Source organism: Macrobrachium rosenbergii, chromosome 15 (assembly GCF_040412425.1).
Source record: "Macrobrachium rosenbergii isolate ZJJX-2024 chromosome 15, ASM4041242v1, whole genome shotgun sequence".
NCBI lineage: Eukaryota > Metazoa > Arthropoda > Malacostraca > Decapoda > Palaemonidae > Macrobrachium > Macrobrachium rosenbergii.
In genome coordinates, this window is record NC_089755.1 from 2,166,025 (window position 1) to 2,186,217 (window position 20,193).

Here is a 20,193-nt window from a genome sequence, read left to right on the forward strand (position 1 = left end):
CTTGTTTATAAAGTGATAATTTTGTTATTAATTCTCAGCCTACAATGAAAAGTTTTTCACAATACTTGTGGACTTTGGTACTCTTTTTCTGGTTCTGTGTTCCTTCAATTCTTATGATTTACAATCCGTGGTGTTTCTGACTTGGCAGATAATCGGACTGATATGTCTGTTGCCTTGACCGAATTATCCACAGCCTCTTGATTCAGGAGAATATTATCTCAATTCTGTAAGAGTGAGAGAGACTAAATTGAATAGTTACCCAATATTTTTCCATTATTTCATAATTTTCACCCGAGTGTAGAATTTCTCTTTCCAAGAGAGAGACAACTGGGAGATAAAGACAGAATCCAGCCGTTTCCAGGAAAGCAGACGAAGTATATTTGTTGGTGATCATGTAATCTGACAAAACGGACTTTGGATTAAGCTGTAATTAAATGCATTAATCACCCCGCCTCTCTCTTTCTCTCTCTCTCTCTCTCTCTCTCTCTCTCTCTCTCTCTCTCTCTCTCTCTCTCTCTCTCTCTCATTGGAATCCTATTAACGTTCTTTTACGGATTTTTATGAAGACGAAAAATAGAGTCATTAATTTTCCATTTTTCCCACTCATCTTTACTTAATAACTCCCAGTTGTACAACTCTAAGCATTAACAAATAGTTTCGTTCAGAAAGTGCGTTTGAGCATTCACTTGCAAATTTGATGGGTGTTCAAGGAAGTAATCACGAATCATTATAATTATTTATTTCTTAATATTTTCTATGTTCATGACGATGCAAGACGTATTAAAATGGTAAATGTCTCGCAAATTATTCATTTTAAAATATTGTGGCAGTTCTTATTAGCAACTGTTTGTCCGGACTGCTTTCGCTCTGACAGTCCCCAAGGGTACGTTTTGAATTTTCAAAAAGCATGACGTCTCCTGAATGTCAGGTGTTTGGTTTTATTTTTCCATTCCTCATATTTATTTATCTATATTTCCTATAATTCTCTCTCTCTCTCTCTCTCTCTCTCTCTCTCTCTCTCTCTTCTCTCTCTCAATCTCTCTCTCTCTCCAGGCTGTTTTCTCTTTGGAGCCCTCTTAGGTTTTTATATAAGTCTGTTGACTCTACAGTCCATAATCAGGGTTTTCAGGCGAAGATTTAAAGAAAGAAAGAAAAGAGAAAGTTCAGCAGACCTGATTATGCCAACAGAGGTGCAATGGATTTTTCAGGAAGCTGAATAAGTCGATTTTCAAAATAGGAAAATGAACTTGTACAGGGCATCCCATTTAATTCTAAATATTAGCAATCTATTATTATTACTGATTTGTACTTTCAAGCGCTCGAGGGTTGAGAAATCCCTTTAAAAGTGTAATTTCAGAGAGTCTGCCTCAGAACAGGCAACGGGTAAGAGGAACAGAAGAAGCCGCCTCATGAAAATTCAAAAGGTGTTTTGGGGAACTGTCAGGGCGAAGACAGTCCGACAAGGGGAACTGTCAGGGCGAAGACAGTCCGACAAGGGGAACTGTCAGGGCGAAGACAGTCCGACAAGGGGAACTGTCAGGGCGAAGACAGTCCGACAAGGGGAACTGTCAGGGCGAAGACAGTCCGACAAGGGGAACTGTCAGGGGCGAGGACAGTCCGAAGGGGAACTGTCAGGGCGAAGACAGTCCGACAAGGGAACTGTCAGGGCGAAGAAGTCCGACAAGGGGAACTGTCAGGGAAGACAGTCCGTTAAAGGGAACTGTCAGGGCGAAACAGGTCCGACAAGGGGAACTGTCAGAGCGAGGACAGTCCGTGTTTGGGGGAACTGTTAGGGCGAAGACAGTCCGGACAAACAGTTGCTGTGAAGAACTGCCACAATATTTTGGGCCAATGAATAATTTGCATGATATTAGCCATTTATGAATGAATGTATGTATGTTTGTATGTGATAAATATCTATATAGGTCAGTAGATAATGCAATAAATGAGTGCATGGACTTAATGTTAAACTGGTCAAAATTTATAGGTAAACGAAAAATGTCATCAAGAAACAGACATTGTGGAACTGCAGAGATGATATTGACATTCCCCATCCAAGGTGAAGAGATCCTGAATGCAAAACTCAGACACATCTCTTATGGCAACGGTTGGCTGCCTCTTGTTTGTGTGTTGCATGATCGAATATCTCTCTGAGTTTGTTTGTTTTTAACAAAAGATGTAAAACGTACACAAGCACACACACACACACACAAACACAAATGACTAAGGACGTGAACTGACTGAAAAAGAAATATGATAAACATGCTCTATATAAATCTCTTCTTTGGAGTTTCTGAAGGAATTTATTTTCCATGCTAGACCTACTTCGATGTTCATTTTTACGGGAGAAAATTTTTCTTAAAGATGGAAATTGGAGAACACAATTGCTGTTGCGTAAAATATTTAAATAATGTTTCAGATATCGAATTCGATACTCAATACCGGATTCGATATCTTCATGAGTTCTTCAAGCTCTGTTAGTGTTGAAAAGCCAATATTATTATTATCTATCTTCATGAGAGTCTAAATAGAATTATTATTTTGAGTTTTTATTCTTAAAATATATATATAACGATATTAAGCATTTGAGGACTTTAAAGATATGTTTAAAGAGGATTTCTAATTCCTTTATAGAGAATTACTTGAATTATTTAGTGATGTCACCTATTTTGGAAAATTAAAATTCACAAAAATAATAAAACGTATATGAAAACGAACACCAGCTGTCAAAACAAAATATCATTATAATCCAAAACTTCAGTCTAAAATCCACAGAATATACAACCTAAAAATCGTTTCAAATAACCAAACTCCAAGAGCAAGTCCTGTGAAATTATAAGTCAACGTGACTGACACATTTCGAACCTGACGACGGAAAGTTAAAGATCAGGGACTCAGAGACGCCACTGAATATTAAAACCAAGATTGAATACAAACTCGGACTGAATACAAAGCAAGACACAAGAGCCCCAAAGACCACCTGGGCTGGAATAGGATTCCCAGATATTCCTAAGTATTCCATTCAAATTTTGTTCCTCCAGCCAGGAGGAAATTATTATAGGCGATAAGACTCCAAAACTATATTCAGTGAAGGAAGCTGTTATATCATAACTGGGGGAAATGTCTGAAGAAGGTGACGAGAATGAAATGATTAAATAATATAAAGGTATTTGTTCTGTAAGTTCTTAAGATTAGTCACATATAAAGGAACGAAAATTATAATAGACAGGGGATCTTGTAAGAATTTTCTTGTATACAGGAGGTATGTGGGAGAGATTTCTTAAATGGTGCTAAAGTGCTTTACTCTGAAAAACTTTGGTAGCACATAATCCCTTAGTACCGAAATCCAATTCTTTTAGACCCAACAACAGTCAGAAGAATTTGTTCAAAACTCACAGACACACATACATATACATACACAAACACACAAACACAAACCCACGTCAAGGAAGGGGAACTGAGACCACAAGACTTCCTCCTCTTCAATGTATTCCAAGTTGCAGAGGCTGCAATAATTCCATCAGCAGAAGGAATGTCTGACATCTCATGGGAGGCAAACTTTTCTCTCTCTCACACTGAATGTTTGATGGGGCCGACCATTTTCCTCGTTGGTCCTTCTGTCGAAATGTGGACACGTCAGGGTAGATTTCAGTGTGAAGGTTGCGTCTCAGAGAGAGAGAGAGAGAGAGAGAGAGAGAGAGAGAGAGAGAGAGAGAGAGAGAGAGAGAGGGGGAAGAGAGAGAGCAACAGGAAAAGGAAGGACAAACATTGACTGACTTGAAATCCAAGCTCTCAAAAAGAATCATTTGAAAGACTTTACAGAAGATAACAGGAAATACAGAGAGAAGAGATCAGTTATTAGAAAAGATAAGAAAATGATAAATGATTTATTAATAAATTTATAAATAACAAATAAACATTACAGCAGCGACCGTCCCAAAATCAATGTTATGAGTTATGCTGATTACGCGATTAATATTTATTGATGTTTCAATATTTATTTGTGTACTTTCTATTAACTCTTGATATTTTTCAGACTTTGACATTTTTCAGACTAACATTCTTTTCAGGCTGATATTCTTTTCAAAGTGACATTGGTTTTTCAGACTGGCATTCTTATCAGGTCGAATCCCTAAACCCCCATTTATACACTATGCCACGTGATGCAGAGTTGGTGTTGAATAAAATTACTAGTTTTGGCCAAACTGTACTGCAACACTGCTTTGTTCTCCGGCCAGATCTGACAGTAAGGTGTCACATGTTGAAAGGGATATACAGAGTTGATTAATGGATTAAGGAGGGGCAAATATTCCTTTTGCCCTTGTTGTCAAGATTCTTAAAATGACTTTAGCCACACTTATTATTCACAAATCTACTTGTGTATTGTAATTCATAAAATACTTGTACTGACAAATTCTTTTAGACCCAGTAATATATAATATATTTTGTATATATATATATATATATATATATATATTTATATATATATATATATACATATATATATATATATATATATATATATATAGATATATATATATATCTTCCCAATCATCCCAGTCACCAAACACTCAATTTAAAGCTGGAAAATACAATGGACATCCTCCCCCTCTGACTGCCTTTTCAGGGCATCACTGTTGGAAGGCTTTTGAAATCGGTTTACCCCATCAACGCGTTCGTGATGCGACGTTGTGTTGAAAAATTGATATTTCAACACATCCGTTCAACAATGCGGCATCATGATGATAGTGTGTACAGGGCTTAAAAGGCTGACATTTTTCAGACGGTCATGATTTTAAGACTGGCATTCTTTTTAAGACCGACTTTCTTTTCAGAGTAACATTCTTTTTCAGGCTGATATTATTCTCAGACTGACATTCTTTCAGACTGACCTTTCCTTTCAGACTGACATTCTTTTCAGACTGACATTTTTTCAGACTAACAGTATTTTCAGACCAACATTCTTTTCAGACTGACATCCTCATCAGACTGACATTCTTTTCACACTGACAATCTTTTCAGGCTGACATTTTTTTCAACACCGACTTTTTCAGACCTACATTCTTTCAAACGGACTTTCTTTTCAGACTGACATTCTTTTCAGACTGGCATTCCCTTTCAGATTAATATTCTTTTCAGAATACATTCTTTTCAGACAGAAGTTCTTTCAAACTGACCTTTTCAGGCTGACATTCTTTCAGACTGAAATTATTTCAGACTGACATTCTTTTCAGGCTGACATTCTTTTCAGACTGACATTCTTTTCAGGCTGAAATTCTTTTCAGGCTGACTTTCTTCCCTACGTACCTTACCCTGTTTTGGTGATCTGTCTGATATTGATTTCATTCGGTTTCCCCATTTTTCCATTTTCTTGAGGAGGAAAGAGGGTTCCTGAGGCTTCCTTTTTTTTTATCTTTTATGGGAAGAAAGAGGATTCCAGAGGATTCCCGTTTTATGCCTCTTATGGGGAAGAAAGTTCTTTCTCGAGAATCCCCATTTATGACCTTTTATGGGGAAGAAAGATCCCTTGAGGGTTCCCATTTATTTTTTATGGGGAAGAAAGAGATTCCATGAGGATTCCCCATTATGCCTTTTATGGGGAAGAAAGAGGATTCTCTGAGGATTCCCTATCTATTAATATCCCATGGTCTCTGAAGGTCACTGCCAACAGTTCTTTCTTTTTTCTTCCTTTCTTTCTGGGGATTTGCTCAAGGTTTTCTGGAGCTACCAAATGGACAGCTGGTGAAGACTTTTTAAAAGTCTCTTTACTGGGAAGAAGTTTATCTTTATTATTATTATTATTATTATTATTATTATTATTATTATTATTATTATTATTATTATTATTATTATTGTTGTTGTTGTTCTGAAGTCCTATAATGATGGGTAGTGAAGCAACATCTCTAGACTCTGATACACTGGTTATTATTAATTATTATTATTATTATTATTATTATTATTATTGCCTTTTATTATTATTATTATTATTATTATTAACCAAACAAAAACTTCTTTCAGTTTTTTCTTCTGAAGATGGAAGAGAAACCACAAGATTCTTTGTATAACTTGTTTAATTGTAAATATTTACATGTTACTGAGTACTTTCTTGCTGGGCCTTGAACCAGCCTGACTACCTCATCTCTTGAAAAGGGTCACAGTTAGGACCTGAAATTATCAAGTAATATATAATTATTTACAAGTAAATTAAGTTATTATAAATAATCTTGTGGTTTCTGTATTTTTCCATTAATATTATTATTATTATTATTATGACTATTATTATTATTATTATTATTATTATTATTATTATTTTATTATTATTATTATTATTATTATTATTATTATTATTTTATTTCAAGCCCACATTAGCATAATACCAAACCACATTTTTTATTCTAATTAACCGATCTTTTATGGGGAAAGAATGATGCAATTGTTGGGGATTCCATATGATTAATTTTATGTTGGCAACACTGCATTGATTTTTGTAATTTGAATAAATCTCTCCCTGAAGAACTCATCGCGTTCACTGGAAATACAGTTTTAAAAATTTATTTTGTTACCGTAGTAAAGTTAGTTTTATTTTGCTGCTTTTTTTCAGGGATGTTAACAAACTCAACATAATGTGTTCACTACTCAAAATGGATATACTTATCATTAAATGGCTCAGTCTTCAGCAAGTTCTTGCGGACTATAACTATGAAATTATCTACAACAGATATCTGGATAGTAGTGTTTAAATAAGTTTAAAGAGAGAGAGAGAGAGAGAGAGAGAGAGAGAGAGAGAGAGAGAGAGAGAGAGAGAATTTAGTACATCTCTTACAAAGTGTCATATGCATTATGGTTTTATACTAAAGAAAGTAAATGGTCCAATATACGTCTTCCGAGTGAGGTAGTGATATACTTCAGGACCGAACGTGGTATGCATCCAGAACTATCAAATCTTTATTGTTCCCATTCCCAAAAACAATCATTGTTCCAGTGACTCTCCTAAACGACAGAATACGTTTTCAGAATCCTTTATGATAGCTCTGAGAGTTTGAGCATTCATCATACATCACAAGGCCGATGAAATGAAACTTGCAAAAAACAATAGTTTCATATCGAGAGGAATTTTGAGAAAGAATGACTGATATCATTCACAAGAATAGATATGCATCGAGGAAAGACCACTATGAATATCTAATTTGCAGAAGACTTTGCAAAAGAACCGTTCGACCGTGTTTGAATCAGAATTGCTAAAAAGTTGCAGAAAATTAACTTTCAGCCATTATCTCATATAAGAAGATATTCCAACCACATCAAAGAGGCTGCACAGCCAATAAAAAAGTCAATTTCTCAAACAGGCAACGCTTAACCCATGACCCAAATCCTCCTGGGAGAGGGATTAAGGTCCACCACAAAATTTTGGGAGAAAGAATTTTAACTTCTATGCGAAGCTGAGCATCCATCTCCCACCCGAGAGAATCAGATATTCTGCTGAACCTCATTACAGTGCTCTCTCTCTCTCTCTCTCTCTCTCTCTCTCTCTCTCTCTCTCTCTCTCTCTCTCTCTGCCTCGGCTGTGACGGAGGATTTGCTCTTTGCGGACTTTCTGCTTCATAATGCTTTGTTGTATATGCGTCATTATGTGATGTATCTAGGTGCCAATACGACATTATGAATTCACACTTAGTTCACTTATACATGGTAGAGTAGAGACTGCTTAAATACGTAAGATTTGAGATAAACAGAACATTCATAACGAGATGTTCAAATTGGTGAAATTAGCCATAAAATCTGATAATTTTATTTACCTGAAAGAAGCCAGGTACACCTCGGTGCAATTTTAATATTATATTGTAACTCAAAGTTCCTGAGTATCAAGCTTTTCACCTAGCATCCTTGAGACTGAAGAGGAAGGAATCACTGTGGATATTTAAATGATAGATTTGGTAGGGGAATGTGTACAAAAATGTCCACAAAGTTATATATCATAATAATAATAATAATAATAATAATAATAATAATAATAATAATAATAATAATTAATAATAATAATTTAAGGACAAAAATAATAACTGAATTGCAATACTGTGGGCGTAGTGAAGAAAAACATAAAAAAATATATTGTCAACCAAAAAGACTTGGGCTAAGAGAGACATTCAACAATACAGAAGCAGAAATGTAAACAATCTCAGTAGAATATATATTTAAAAACAAAATATTCGGCCATGCCATCAGACTTCAAAGCAGAGCCCTGTAGTGAAACTGCATAATCCATAAAAATATTTTAATGACAGACAATAACCCACAAACGTCAACGAATAGGTACATAATTTTAAAGGACTATGAAACTAAAATGAAATATGAAGACAAAGCGCAATGAATGTTTATTTCAGTTTCAGGAAGAGGTCAGTTATATTCCACACTGTTTGATGCTCTCTCCAAGAGAGCAAGACTCTTGTACCCTGCTTAATTCATGCGGCATTCAACCAAATCTTACACTTCTTCTTTTGGAAGAAATTTGAAAGACTATTACCATTATTATTATTATTATTATTATTAAAGATGAACACTATTCATATGGAACAAGCCCACCAAAGGGGCCATTGACATGAAATTCAAGCCTCCAAAGAATATGTCGAATTCAGCACTCCGGAGAAAACTGCGTAATGTTTAATTATTTTGCCTCTTAATATTATTTTTTTCTGTAAATTCAATAAATATCAATCAGATAAGTTTCATGCTTTGTCATCAATGCTCTATGAATTTTGCTAAGAGGGCATGAATCTAACAGTTTAACTCATGTACTAGAATCATCAATTACGGAGAAAAAGTTTCTAAGTTACTGCTGTTGTAAAATATTTCGTTATGAACAAATTTATTTTCGTGAATGAAGAGGTACACTATAAAATTACATAATTAAACAACATTTTATTAAATTAGAAAGAAAAATTTAACTAAAATATTCCATAAATCCTGAACTAGAAGGGTTTTGGTGCAGATTTGATATCTCCCCCCCCCAAAAAAAAAGAACAAAGATAAGCATGTGGTGAAATGAGCTTAGGTCACAAAAAAGCATCAAACCTGAAATAAGCTTACTTTGGAATCGTCAAGATTCCCATAATTACGCTACAGAATTTTTCCACGTCGAGCAAATGGGAAATGTGTTTGGGAATATGAATGAATATTTATGTTCTGTTTCTAGCTAAGAAAGCCTTGGGAAAAGAGATAGCATCAGATTTATTTTATTATTATTATTATTATTATTATTATTATTATTATTATTGATCATATTTATGTACTTGCAACAACAACAACAACAACAACAACAACAACAACAACAACAATAATAATAATAATAATAATAATAATAATAATAATAATAATAATAATAATAATAATAATAATAATAATAATAATAATGGATGTATAAAGGAATCACTTTTACTTTAAATTGTAAGACATGATCACATTTATGCACTTCCATTTAATAATAATAATAATAATATGTCTAACAATGCAAAAGAAAAACTATTCCTGTATTCCATCCTATACTAAAGATCAGAAAAGAACTTTCACAGAAGAGGAATCAGAATGAAATAATTACCTAACCACAAGTAATCATAAACTTCACTTGTGTATTTCTGAGGTATTTTTTCTAATAAGGAAGAAATGCAAATCCACTTTCTAAGTTCCGACTGGTCTCTTTGATGAGTTCTTGTTTGGGACGTCCAATATCTTCATTTAAGGAGTGATGGACTTATGATATAGGAATGAAACCTTAGCTCACGACTGACTAAGAATCAGATTTTAAGCATTTTGTTGTTTGAAACCTTTGCAGTGTTCATGATATGTTGCCTTTCCAGAGTTTTCCTGTTTATTGCCACAAATAATCGTAGTCCTTTATCAATGGAAGCAAAAATCATAAAAAAATATTAAGTTGTATTGAAAATCTTCCGATTTTATTTTTTTTTCATAATTTATACCTTCATAGTCCAACGAGCTCTCTCTCTCTCTCTCTCTCTCTCTCTCTCTCTCTCTCTCTCTCTCTCTCTCTCTCTCACACTCTCACACACACACAAACTCTTATTCCTGCAGAATAGTTTCTCGTTATGAAGAAACTTTGAGACTTCTCAGAACTTGTGAATGAATTTGAGAGCTTTTTCTCACGCCTGGTGTATTATATAATACGGCTTTCACTTTGGTCCTAATGGATTCTGAATCCTTCCTGTTGTTTCACCCACAAAATAATGCTTTCTTTTTAGGGATATTTTCTTTTAATGTATCGTGACTCATATGAATGTGGAAATAAATACAAGCAAGATTACCAACACACACACACACAAACAACACACAATCAGAAATAAACACCCAAGAGTTAATGACTATTTCAGCATTGTGTAGATTTAATTTTTAATGAAATTGAACATTGATAAATAAACATTTTGCAACAATATGTAAATCCTTGACATAGAGCCTGATATGTCAAAATACATATTTAACAATAGTAATGGAATACTGAAGCATATTTGAATAACTGCTCTTGACAAGTCAAAAATATGGTCATTACACAGGGGCAATTAAGCCTGTTGGGTCAGATATGAATCAATTTTAAAAGTAGAGATTTGAAAGCATATTTGTGAACTGGTTTAATTCATTCAGGAAGAATAAATTTATAACGTATTTCGTCTCAAAAAGAAGAAGTTTTCGTTAGAAACTATCATCAAAGCGACCATTTGGCTTTTAAGAGAACTTAATTTGGGTGAGATAGGACGACGTCAGTTGTGATATCTTTTCATATTGATTGAGGGGATTTGAAAGCTAATTTACACCCGGTTTTTGTTGTTAATCTGTATGAGATTAATTTGTATATCTTCACTTACATAGTTGTATTTTGGCGTAGGTTGAGGGAAGGTGACTTTGAAAGATGACTCTGCATATTTGATCTGATGCTGTGTTGACTGACATTCCACCGACCAGAGCCTGTTATTTAAACATCCACAGTGATTCATTTCTCTTCAGTCCCAGAGACTTGTCAGATTAAGACTTGGTAGTCTAGGGACCATGCAAGTCCTCATTTTAGACTTGATTAAACCGACGAGTACCGACCTTCATTCAGGTGATTATCATCATTAAATTTTATGTTTAATTTCTCTAGCTTGAACTTTTTGTTCTGAATATTCTGCTCATCTCATATTCTGCGTATTTTCTAAGTTTCTATCTAACTAGATAGACGTTGAACTTTCTTTCCCTCAAAACTTTGTGCTGGGCCTTAATTCCTCTCCCACGAGGATTTCGGTCAAAGGTTAAGCGCTGCCTGTTTTGGAAATTAACTTTTTATTGGCTGTGCTGCCTCTTTGATGTGGTTGGAATATCTTTTTTTGTGGGATAATGGCGTGAAAGTTCATTTTTGCAAAATTTGCAATTCTGATACAAGCTCAGCTGGAATGGTTCTTCTGCAAAAGTCTTCCGCAAACTGGATATTCTTAGTAGTATTACCAAACTGGATATCTATTCTTATAAATGACATCAGCCATCCTTTATCAAAATTCCTCCTTCTAACGAAACCATTGTTTGTTGCAAGTTTCATTTCATACCTTGTTCGAATGCTCAAACTCTCAGGGCTATCATAAAGGTTTCTGAAGATGTATTCAGGCATTCAGGTTTGGAATATTTAAGTCAATAGGAACAATAGGAATCAGTAGCTTTGGATGCATACCACGTTCGGTCCCGAAGTATAATACCTCTGAATAATAAAACAAATAAAAGGAAAATATCTCAAAAGCTAACACATGAAAGACATATCATGGACCAATCGCTTTTTTCAGTAGAAGCCATAAAGCCATAAGAGAGAGAGAGAGAGAGAGAGAGAGAGAGAGAGAGAGAGAGAGAGAGAGAGATAATTGTTCAAACTCAAAAAGACAGAACCGTCACAGTGACCTGGGCATTGCTCGGCCGAATGCAAGTGGGGGAAACTCCATTGGGTATTCAGTTGGGGCAGTGTGGGCACAGGTGGCAGCCTCTGATTGGTCCATTTGACGAGGTGCCTTTGGTGGGCCGATGGATTTAGGGACTCGAGATGTGGACATCGGGTTAGGATTCAAGAGTTGTGTCTCAACGTCCGGGTAAGGACGAATTCTCCCTGCATTTTAAAACATTCTATCTATTTTTTATGTTTATTAATTTATTAATTTATTTTTCTTTTTAATAAGTGATATCTCTTCTTTCTGTATTCTCTTTACCTTCTCTTACTTCCTAATTAGCACCATATTCTTTGGAAGCTTGGATTTCAAGTCAATGGCCCCTTTGGTGGGCTTGTAACATATGAATGGGTTTCATCTTCTGAATAATAATAATAATAATAATAATAATAATAATAATAATAATAATAATAATAATAATAATAATAATAATAATAAAAACTTACATGTTTTGTTAAGCAGAGATAATTTCGTTTCTCGAACAGGTATTTTGTAATTAGAAATCTTTTTCAGTATTTATTTCCTATGTTTCTGCTTCCCGTAACATTGTGCCCCTCAGAAGGAAGATTTCATACCCGACGTTTTCTGCCCATTTCATTTTAGTTTCTTTCAAAGAAAAACAAAAGAAGCGAAATGAACTTTTCCCCCAAAGGAGGCATCCGGGTTGTCTTTATGTAGAAGCGCTTTTTTTTTTGTCTTTTTGTCTTCGCTTTGTCTAGCATCGCAACAAAGGAAGGAAGAGGGACAGACAATAAACAACAGCCCTTTTGTCGAAGGATCTCTCTCTCCTCTCTTTTCTCTTGAACCTCTCTTTTCTTGGGTACAGAGGAACTGAAGAGACTTCTCTAATCCTCACACGTGAAGGCATATTGCCCTTTGTCTTTGTTTTTCTTACTGTGTATTACTCTGTACTTCCTCTCTCTCTCTCCTTCTTCTTCTTCTCCTATCTCTCTCTCTTTTCTTCCGCCTCCTCCTCCTCCTCCTCCTCCTCCTCCTCCTCCTCCTCCTCCTCCTCCTCCTCCTCCTCCTCCTCCTCCTCTCTCTCTCTCTGCCGCAGTATTTAAACGTGTTAGCCTAGATTTCACCAGAATGATTTAGAAATATAATATTATACATTACAACCATGCAAATGTTTCCCATGAAATTCCCCAAATGAAAAAAGGACCATTATTCATAATGTACCACATAACTTCTCATCAGCATTCAGATTCAGATTGAAATTGGAGTTTAATACGGTTTGCATTTCATAAATTAAATCGCGAACGAGTGAGTTTTAGGTTACTGAAAAGGAAATTCAGTTTGGGAACTCCAAAAATGGTACAGAATGAGTAACTGATTTCGTAGAGACAAATTATAGTTTGTGATATTTCCACCAGTTCTGCAGAATCACCAAATTGTCTAACTCGTGTTTTTGTGGATCAGTTCATCGGTAAGGGCTGGGTTTTTTCATGTTAGAGTGGCAGTATTATTCCAGGAGTTTTGTCTTGATTACAACTAAAATGTAGAATAGTTTGCATAGCTCAGCTGTAGATTCTTCTGGTCTCCGAATGTTTAAGCGAGGAACAAATTCGTTCCTGCTCTCTGCTGCTGCTGACGTCTCCTGTTACACCTTTAAAATCTTCTTTATTCTCAATTTCCCTTCTACTGTAGCGCTGAATGACATCACAGATCCCAGGGCTTGGCCTTTGGCCTAAATTCTAGATTCTATTCTATTCTATAACCAGAGTCGCCGGGCGCAGTAAACGAATTAGGCGAGTGCACTTCCGAACAGAGACTATTCTCTGGTTACAAGTCCAACCGATTTGGGAATATTGCAATGGGTCTTAAAGGGATCCCTTCTGTATGTATTTTAGGTAGCCTTTAACCCATTCTTTCCTCTATGAATACCTCCAACGACGGACTCTCTAAATTTCTTGTCCCGTTACCTGACCCACGGACAAATAACCCCTATACACTAAAAAAAAAAAAAAAAAAAAAAAAAAAAATCAGCTACTTTTAAAGACGAATTTATTAAGCAGGATTCTAATTTGGTCATGGCAAGTTTCTATGTTGAATCCCTGTTCACTATCGTTCCTGTGGGAGAGACCATAGACATTATCCTAAACAAATGATTTCCCTTCGACGATTCCCTTTTTAATAATTTTAGTAAAACCTATTTTAAGCAACTTTTAGAGCTGGCCGTGCCGTTTTTAATAGTACTCTTTACAGGCAGGTGGAGGGGATGGCGATGGGTAGCCCCCTACGCCCGACCTTCGCCAATATCTTTATGAACTCCCTGGAGGGGCAAATATTAGATAACTGCCCACTTCCTTAGTTTTCACCCTTTATTTGATAAACGCTACATTGACGATACCTTCGTTCTCTTCAGACACGACTATCATCCTGGTAATTTTTTAGAATACGTAAAATCCCAACATCCTAACACCAAATTCACTCTAGAAAAAGAGTCCCACAACTCACTTGCTTTCCTGCACCTCCGAATTACAAGGGATGAGATAGGCTTCCATACTGGCATTTTTAGAAAAAGCAATTTCGCTGGTCTAGCTACCAGTTTTGTCTCCAGTAGCAAGAACAAACAACAACAACAACAACAACAACAACAATAATAATAATAATAATAATAATAATAATAATAATAATAATAATGTGTAATAAAAATCTACAATTATATAGAAAACCATAATACTAAGTAAAATATAATTGTGGATTTTTATTACACATTGTTTTTCACGACATTGAATTTCTTAGCAATAATAATAATTCATAATTATTATTGTTATTATTATTATTATTATTATTATCAAAGAAGTCTGAAATAAACATAACATATACTCCTCGAGCTAATTTACTTATTCACCAAACTTTTACTAAATCTATAAAAATAAAAAGTGGAGAAACGAAAACCAGAATTCTGACAATGTATTCAGAATACAACAAAGAATTCGACCCACTTCTCCTTCGTATGCAAATGAAAGAACCTCCAAACTCAACAGAATAACAATGGTTCCAACTCCAGGTAGTTTTGGCCTCATTTTCAATCGAAGACCCCCTTTGGGCCGGGGAGGGGTCAGCCCCCTTCAACCATATTTGCAAGGTACGAAGTAATTGTTTGTATATTTTGATAGAGGCTAGAGGCATAATAATAATAATAATAATAATAATAATAATAATAATAATAATAATAATAAAGTTGGTGATGATCATGATGCTGATGATGACATTGCTTAAAATTAATAATAATAATAATAATAATAATAATAATAATAATAATAATAATAATAATAATAATTTGCAAGCCCCCGACAGGGGCCACTGACTTGAGATTCAAGAAGCTTGAAAAGAATATTAAGGTGTTCATTAGAAAGAAGTAACAGACGGTAAAGAGAGATACAGGAAGAAGACATAGCATATTAAAAAAGAAAAAAAAAATAAATGAACGAATTAATAAATACTTAGAAGAAAATATAAGTTAATTATCAAAATACGAGGAGAATTGTGTTAGGTGGAAGTCTGACTTTGCAAGAACAGTTAAAAAAAGAAAATTAATGAACAATATGCTAAATTATATTTGTACTGGATTCAGAAATTTAAATAGTTTGGTTTATACTATAATAAGCAAATAAATATTTATATATTATACATACATACTTACACACATATACATATACATATGCAAATATAAATACATCTAATTATATACATACATATACATATATATACACATATATACATACATATATATATATATATATATATATATATATATATATATATATATATATATATATATATATATATATATATATATATATATATATATATATATATATAAATATATATATATATATATATATATATATATATATATATATATATATATATATATATATATATATATATATATATATATATATATATATACAATTTTGGACAAGCCTCCATCACCCAAGCGTACAAATTTCCCACCAGGAAAAAATCATCCTGGCGGAGAGAAATCCTTGAGGGCCTTTGTAATTCCTCATCAGCATTCACCTGAGAGAGAGAGAGAGAGAGAGAGAGAGAGAGAGAGAGAGAGAGAGAGAGAGAGGAGGTAATCTGAATACTACGTTTTAACTTTATTTGGGAGACGCTTTGGGAAACTGCAGCTACAAAGGACGAAGACACTATTAATTTTCCTTCTATTCAAAGTCTAGGGAAGAAGAAGAGGAAAAGTCTGGGGTGGTCACACGTTTTAAATACCAGATTTTTGTTTTATTTTGCCTCTTTTATCTGTTATTTCACTTAATGTACTGTATATTTTTGATTTACTTTTAGCTTAAAACCACTCTGGTTCTCATTTATCTTTTAGCTTAGAGACTTGCTATATTACAAAACTAAATCTTATTATAATTATTAGCTCATTTTAGCATGCTTTTAATATTGTAAAAAAAAATTCTATTTTTATCCCTAAAGAAGGGAGAGGATTCCCCAGACGTTGGTGTAAATAGAAAGGAGAAATGATTCCCGGTCTTCTCGCTCTCCTCTTTATTATTTAACACCAGAATCAAACATCTGCAGAATTTCCTGGAAAAATTTTCTGGAATTGTGGGAATGGGAATCTGTTTTTGGGTAGGACACAGGACCCCTTCTGAGATTAGATGGAATTAGACACTTGAGGGCAAATGAATGATCACACAGAGAGGGAACACGACGACTGTATACAGTAACAACCCAGATGCGGAAAGAGGAAATAACTTGGATTTGTAACGCGAGAATTCGGGAGTGGAAACGCCATGTTGTACATAATTATCTGTGACACTGAAACACTGACATATTATAAAATACTTTCCAAAGAGTTTCATCGCAGCATATTCACAGACATTCCTATCAAATGGTACCTAAAATATGGTCATTATTCTTCTCATACCAATTTGCATATGGTATACTTATTGCCTAATTCTGAAGGAGGCTTCATTTGAGCAAACAAAGATAAACAAAGTCTCTCTGCGAACAAGGAAACAACATCCACACGCGCAAAGGAACATTAGGTTAAATCTGTTTATAAAAACGAAGCGCATTCATTTCATAAACTGTTCACATTCAGTTCGAGAGATATTCCACAAATGTCGAAGGAAAATAACGCACAAATTTCAGCAAAACCCACGGAAAAAAGAAAAATAATTTAAACTTTAGGCAAAGTGGGAAAATAACTCTTACATTCTGAAAACAACGAAATTACATTTTAATTGTAAAGAAGCAAGGATAAGCATAATTGTCCTGGCTGGCTGAAATTTCAGTGTCCACCAGAACCAATTATGGCAAATTGGTGCTCACCAAAACGAACTTATTCGGCAATTGTAGCTTTCGCAGTCAGGCTGGTGGTCTGAATGGCCAACATGTAATATTCTGTTTTGGCCTCAGTCTGTTGTTAGCTGAGAGCGGAGGTTGGAAAAATGCCGCTTTCTGGCTTACACATTGTGTCTTGTGTTTTTTGAATGCATGTATGTATGTATATGAAATATAAAAGTACTACGTTGTATTTCTCAGATATTTGAGGCAACATCCACAATGAAATATGTTATACAATTTACAGCATATTAAAAACATTATGTACAGTGCTTACTTTTGTCCAACTACTGTGGACTTGTTCCTAGAAAGCATTTCAGTGAACAAGTCCACAGTAGTTGGACAAAAACTGTAAGCATTGTACATAATGTTTTTAATACGCTGTAAGTTTTATAACAAGTATTTCACTGTTGACCTCATATATATATATATATATATATATATATATATATATATATATATATATATATATATATATATATATATATATATATATATATATATATATATATATATATATATATATATAAACCTATATATATATAAAGTAAATGATATATCTGTCTATATATATATATATATATATATATATATATATATATATATATATATATATATATATATATATATATATATTAAAACCTCGAGGGAAACTAATGTAAATGGCCTGAAACGCCCCAGTCTTGTGCTGGTTGAAGATGCAGCTTTAATTTGGAAACTGAAATTCCTCCTTTCATAAACTTTACAAAAATCTCGACAGCATAAATGTATATTCTCATGACTATGGCATAATATTCCTTCGCTACAAAATCTAAATACCATCATGATTAACAAATGTATATTGATGGACTTATTTTTTTACTTTTTTTTAAAGTAGCTTTGTTATCTTAATTTGGTCTCATTGAAGGAAAAGACATTAAAAAAAAAACTTTTTTTACTATTACGTTGAAACTTTAGTATCTTTGACGTTCGGACTAGTCTAGCTTTAATAAGCAATTAGAACAAATTTCATAGAACCTCAACCAAGAGAGAGAGAGAGAGAGAGAGAGAGAGAGAGAGAGAGAGAGAGAGAGAGAGAGAGAGAGAGAAATATGCCTCTAAGCTCCAGCACATGTCGAAATTACGTTTTTCCCCTGACACATAAATTTCAGTCCACACCTTTCGGGAGAAAGCGTTCCTCAGTTGAGAGAGAGAGAGAGAGAGAGAGAGAGAGAGAGAGAGACGTTTCAAGAGTCAGTTCCATATTCAAATGGCTCCTGTGTCTCACCGGAGGCACGACTAAATTCGGCATTTATCTCTCTCGAATGAGGCATTTTTCGATCATAGCTTCAAAGGTCTCAGGAGGAACTTCTTCAAAGATAGACGGAGAAGTGATAACGATCTCTCTCTCTCTCTCTCTCTCTCTCTCTCTCTCTCTCTCTCTCTCTCTCTCTCTCTCTTTTCACTAACTCTCTCTCTCAAAATCTTTCCCTTTTTGACTCCTTTTTCACACTAACGAAGGGCGAAAATGTTCGGAACTATATAAATTTCAAAATCCTTTATCGGCTTTTCACTTGAAATATACTAAGATAAGAAGGCCCATAAAACAATCACATTTTGTATGTGCTGTTCAAAGTACATAGGAAATATAAAGGTTCGGATTTCAGTGAATATATATTTTTCCAAGGAGCCACGGAAGCGTATGTATGTATGTATGTATAATTTATGTATGTATGTATGTATGTATGTATGTATGTATATGTATATATATATATATATATATATATATATATATATATATATATATATATATATATATATATATATATATATATATATATATATATATAGTAAATGAAACCCTTAGGGTAACATGAATGTTTCTCTGACGGAAAAAGTAAATCTCGTGACAGAACAGAATAGAATAAAGAATTTGGGCCAAAGGCCAAGCTCTGGGACCTATGAGGCCATTCAGCGCTGAAAGTGAGATGACAGTAAGAAGGTTTTACAGGTGTAACAGGAGAAAAACCTCAAAGCAGTTGCACTTTGAAACAACCTTTAGAGAGGGTGGAAAGTCAGATGGAAGGAAAGGAACAGAGGTACAGTAAATATGAACAGAGATACAGTAAAATAAATCTCGTAATATACCAATAATTATGTTCCCATTTGAGATAGATCTGAAGCAGCTCTTCCGTCTCCACTCCTGAACACTTCCCAGGATTAGATACTCGTTTATTATTATTATTTTATTATTATTCAGAAGATGAAGAATTATTATTATTATATTGGAACAAGACCAGAAGATGTCTAGGGCCACTGACTTGAAATTGAAGCCTCCAAACAATATTTCGGTGTTCACTGGAAAGAAGTAACTTGAGGTAAAGAGAAATACAGAAAGACGAAATCCCATTATTAAAAAGATAAATTAACAAATTAATAAATATAAAAAATATTTTAAAAATTACTAAAATGCAAGGAGAATTGTATTAAGTTATTAATGCATTGCATGTTCGCTTGAACTTTTGAAGTTCCAATTGCAAGACATCCTCAGTAGAGACTGTTCCACATGGACTGTGTGAGGAATAAAGAACCCCTGGAACTTTGGAGAAGTTTGACATCGAGGCTCATTTACTGCATATTGGTGCTTCTGCTGTTACTCGTAACCATCTCCTTGTTTTCATTGAAAAATCATCTCATCTTTGCATGTTTTCAGCTACAGTATTCAAGAGCGACTTATATTCAGTGATGACGGGATAAATAATAATTCTGTATTTCACATATTATTCATGAATATTCCTAAAGTTAAGCCAACAAAAGAAATCCCAATATGTAGAAGGTAATTATTCATTAGCATTCGTTTCCGGGCAAAAGGAGAATTTAAGATGGTTTGCATATCATTAATTTGCATATCATTAACTTTATA

The 20,193-nt window shown here is 34.1% G+C and overlaps 1 protein-coding gene across 1 annotated transcript in view; it reads left to right on the forward strand.

Moving 5' to 3' along the window:
• Window positions 1–20,193, forward strand: part of LOC136846844 (serine/threonine-protein kinase fray2-like) — an 84,269-nt gene that overhangs the window by 5,802 nt on the left and 58,274 nt on the right. The window contains exons 2-7 of the mRNA XM_067118113.1: window positions 1,445–1,788; window positions 11,008–11,104; window positions 11,835–11,890; window positions 16,010–16,056; window positions 17,367–17,389; window positions 18,479–18,527. Of these exons, the coding sequence (XP_066974214.1) occupies window positions 1,445–1,788; window positions 11,008–11,104; window positions 11,835–11,890; window positions 16,010–16,056; window positions 17,367–17,389; window positions 18,479–18,527 (616 nt within the window). The remainder of the gene's footprint in view (window positions 1–1,444; window positions 1,789–11,007; window positions 11,105–11,834; window positions 11,891–16,009; window positions 16,057–17,366; window positions 17,390–18,478; window positions 18,528–20,193) is intronic.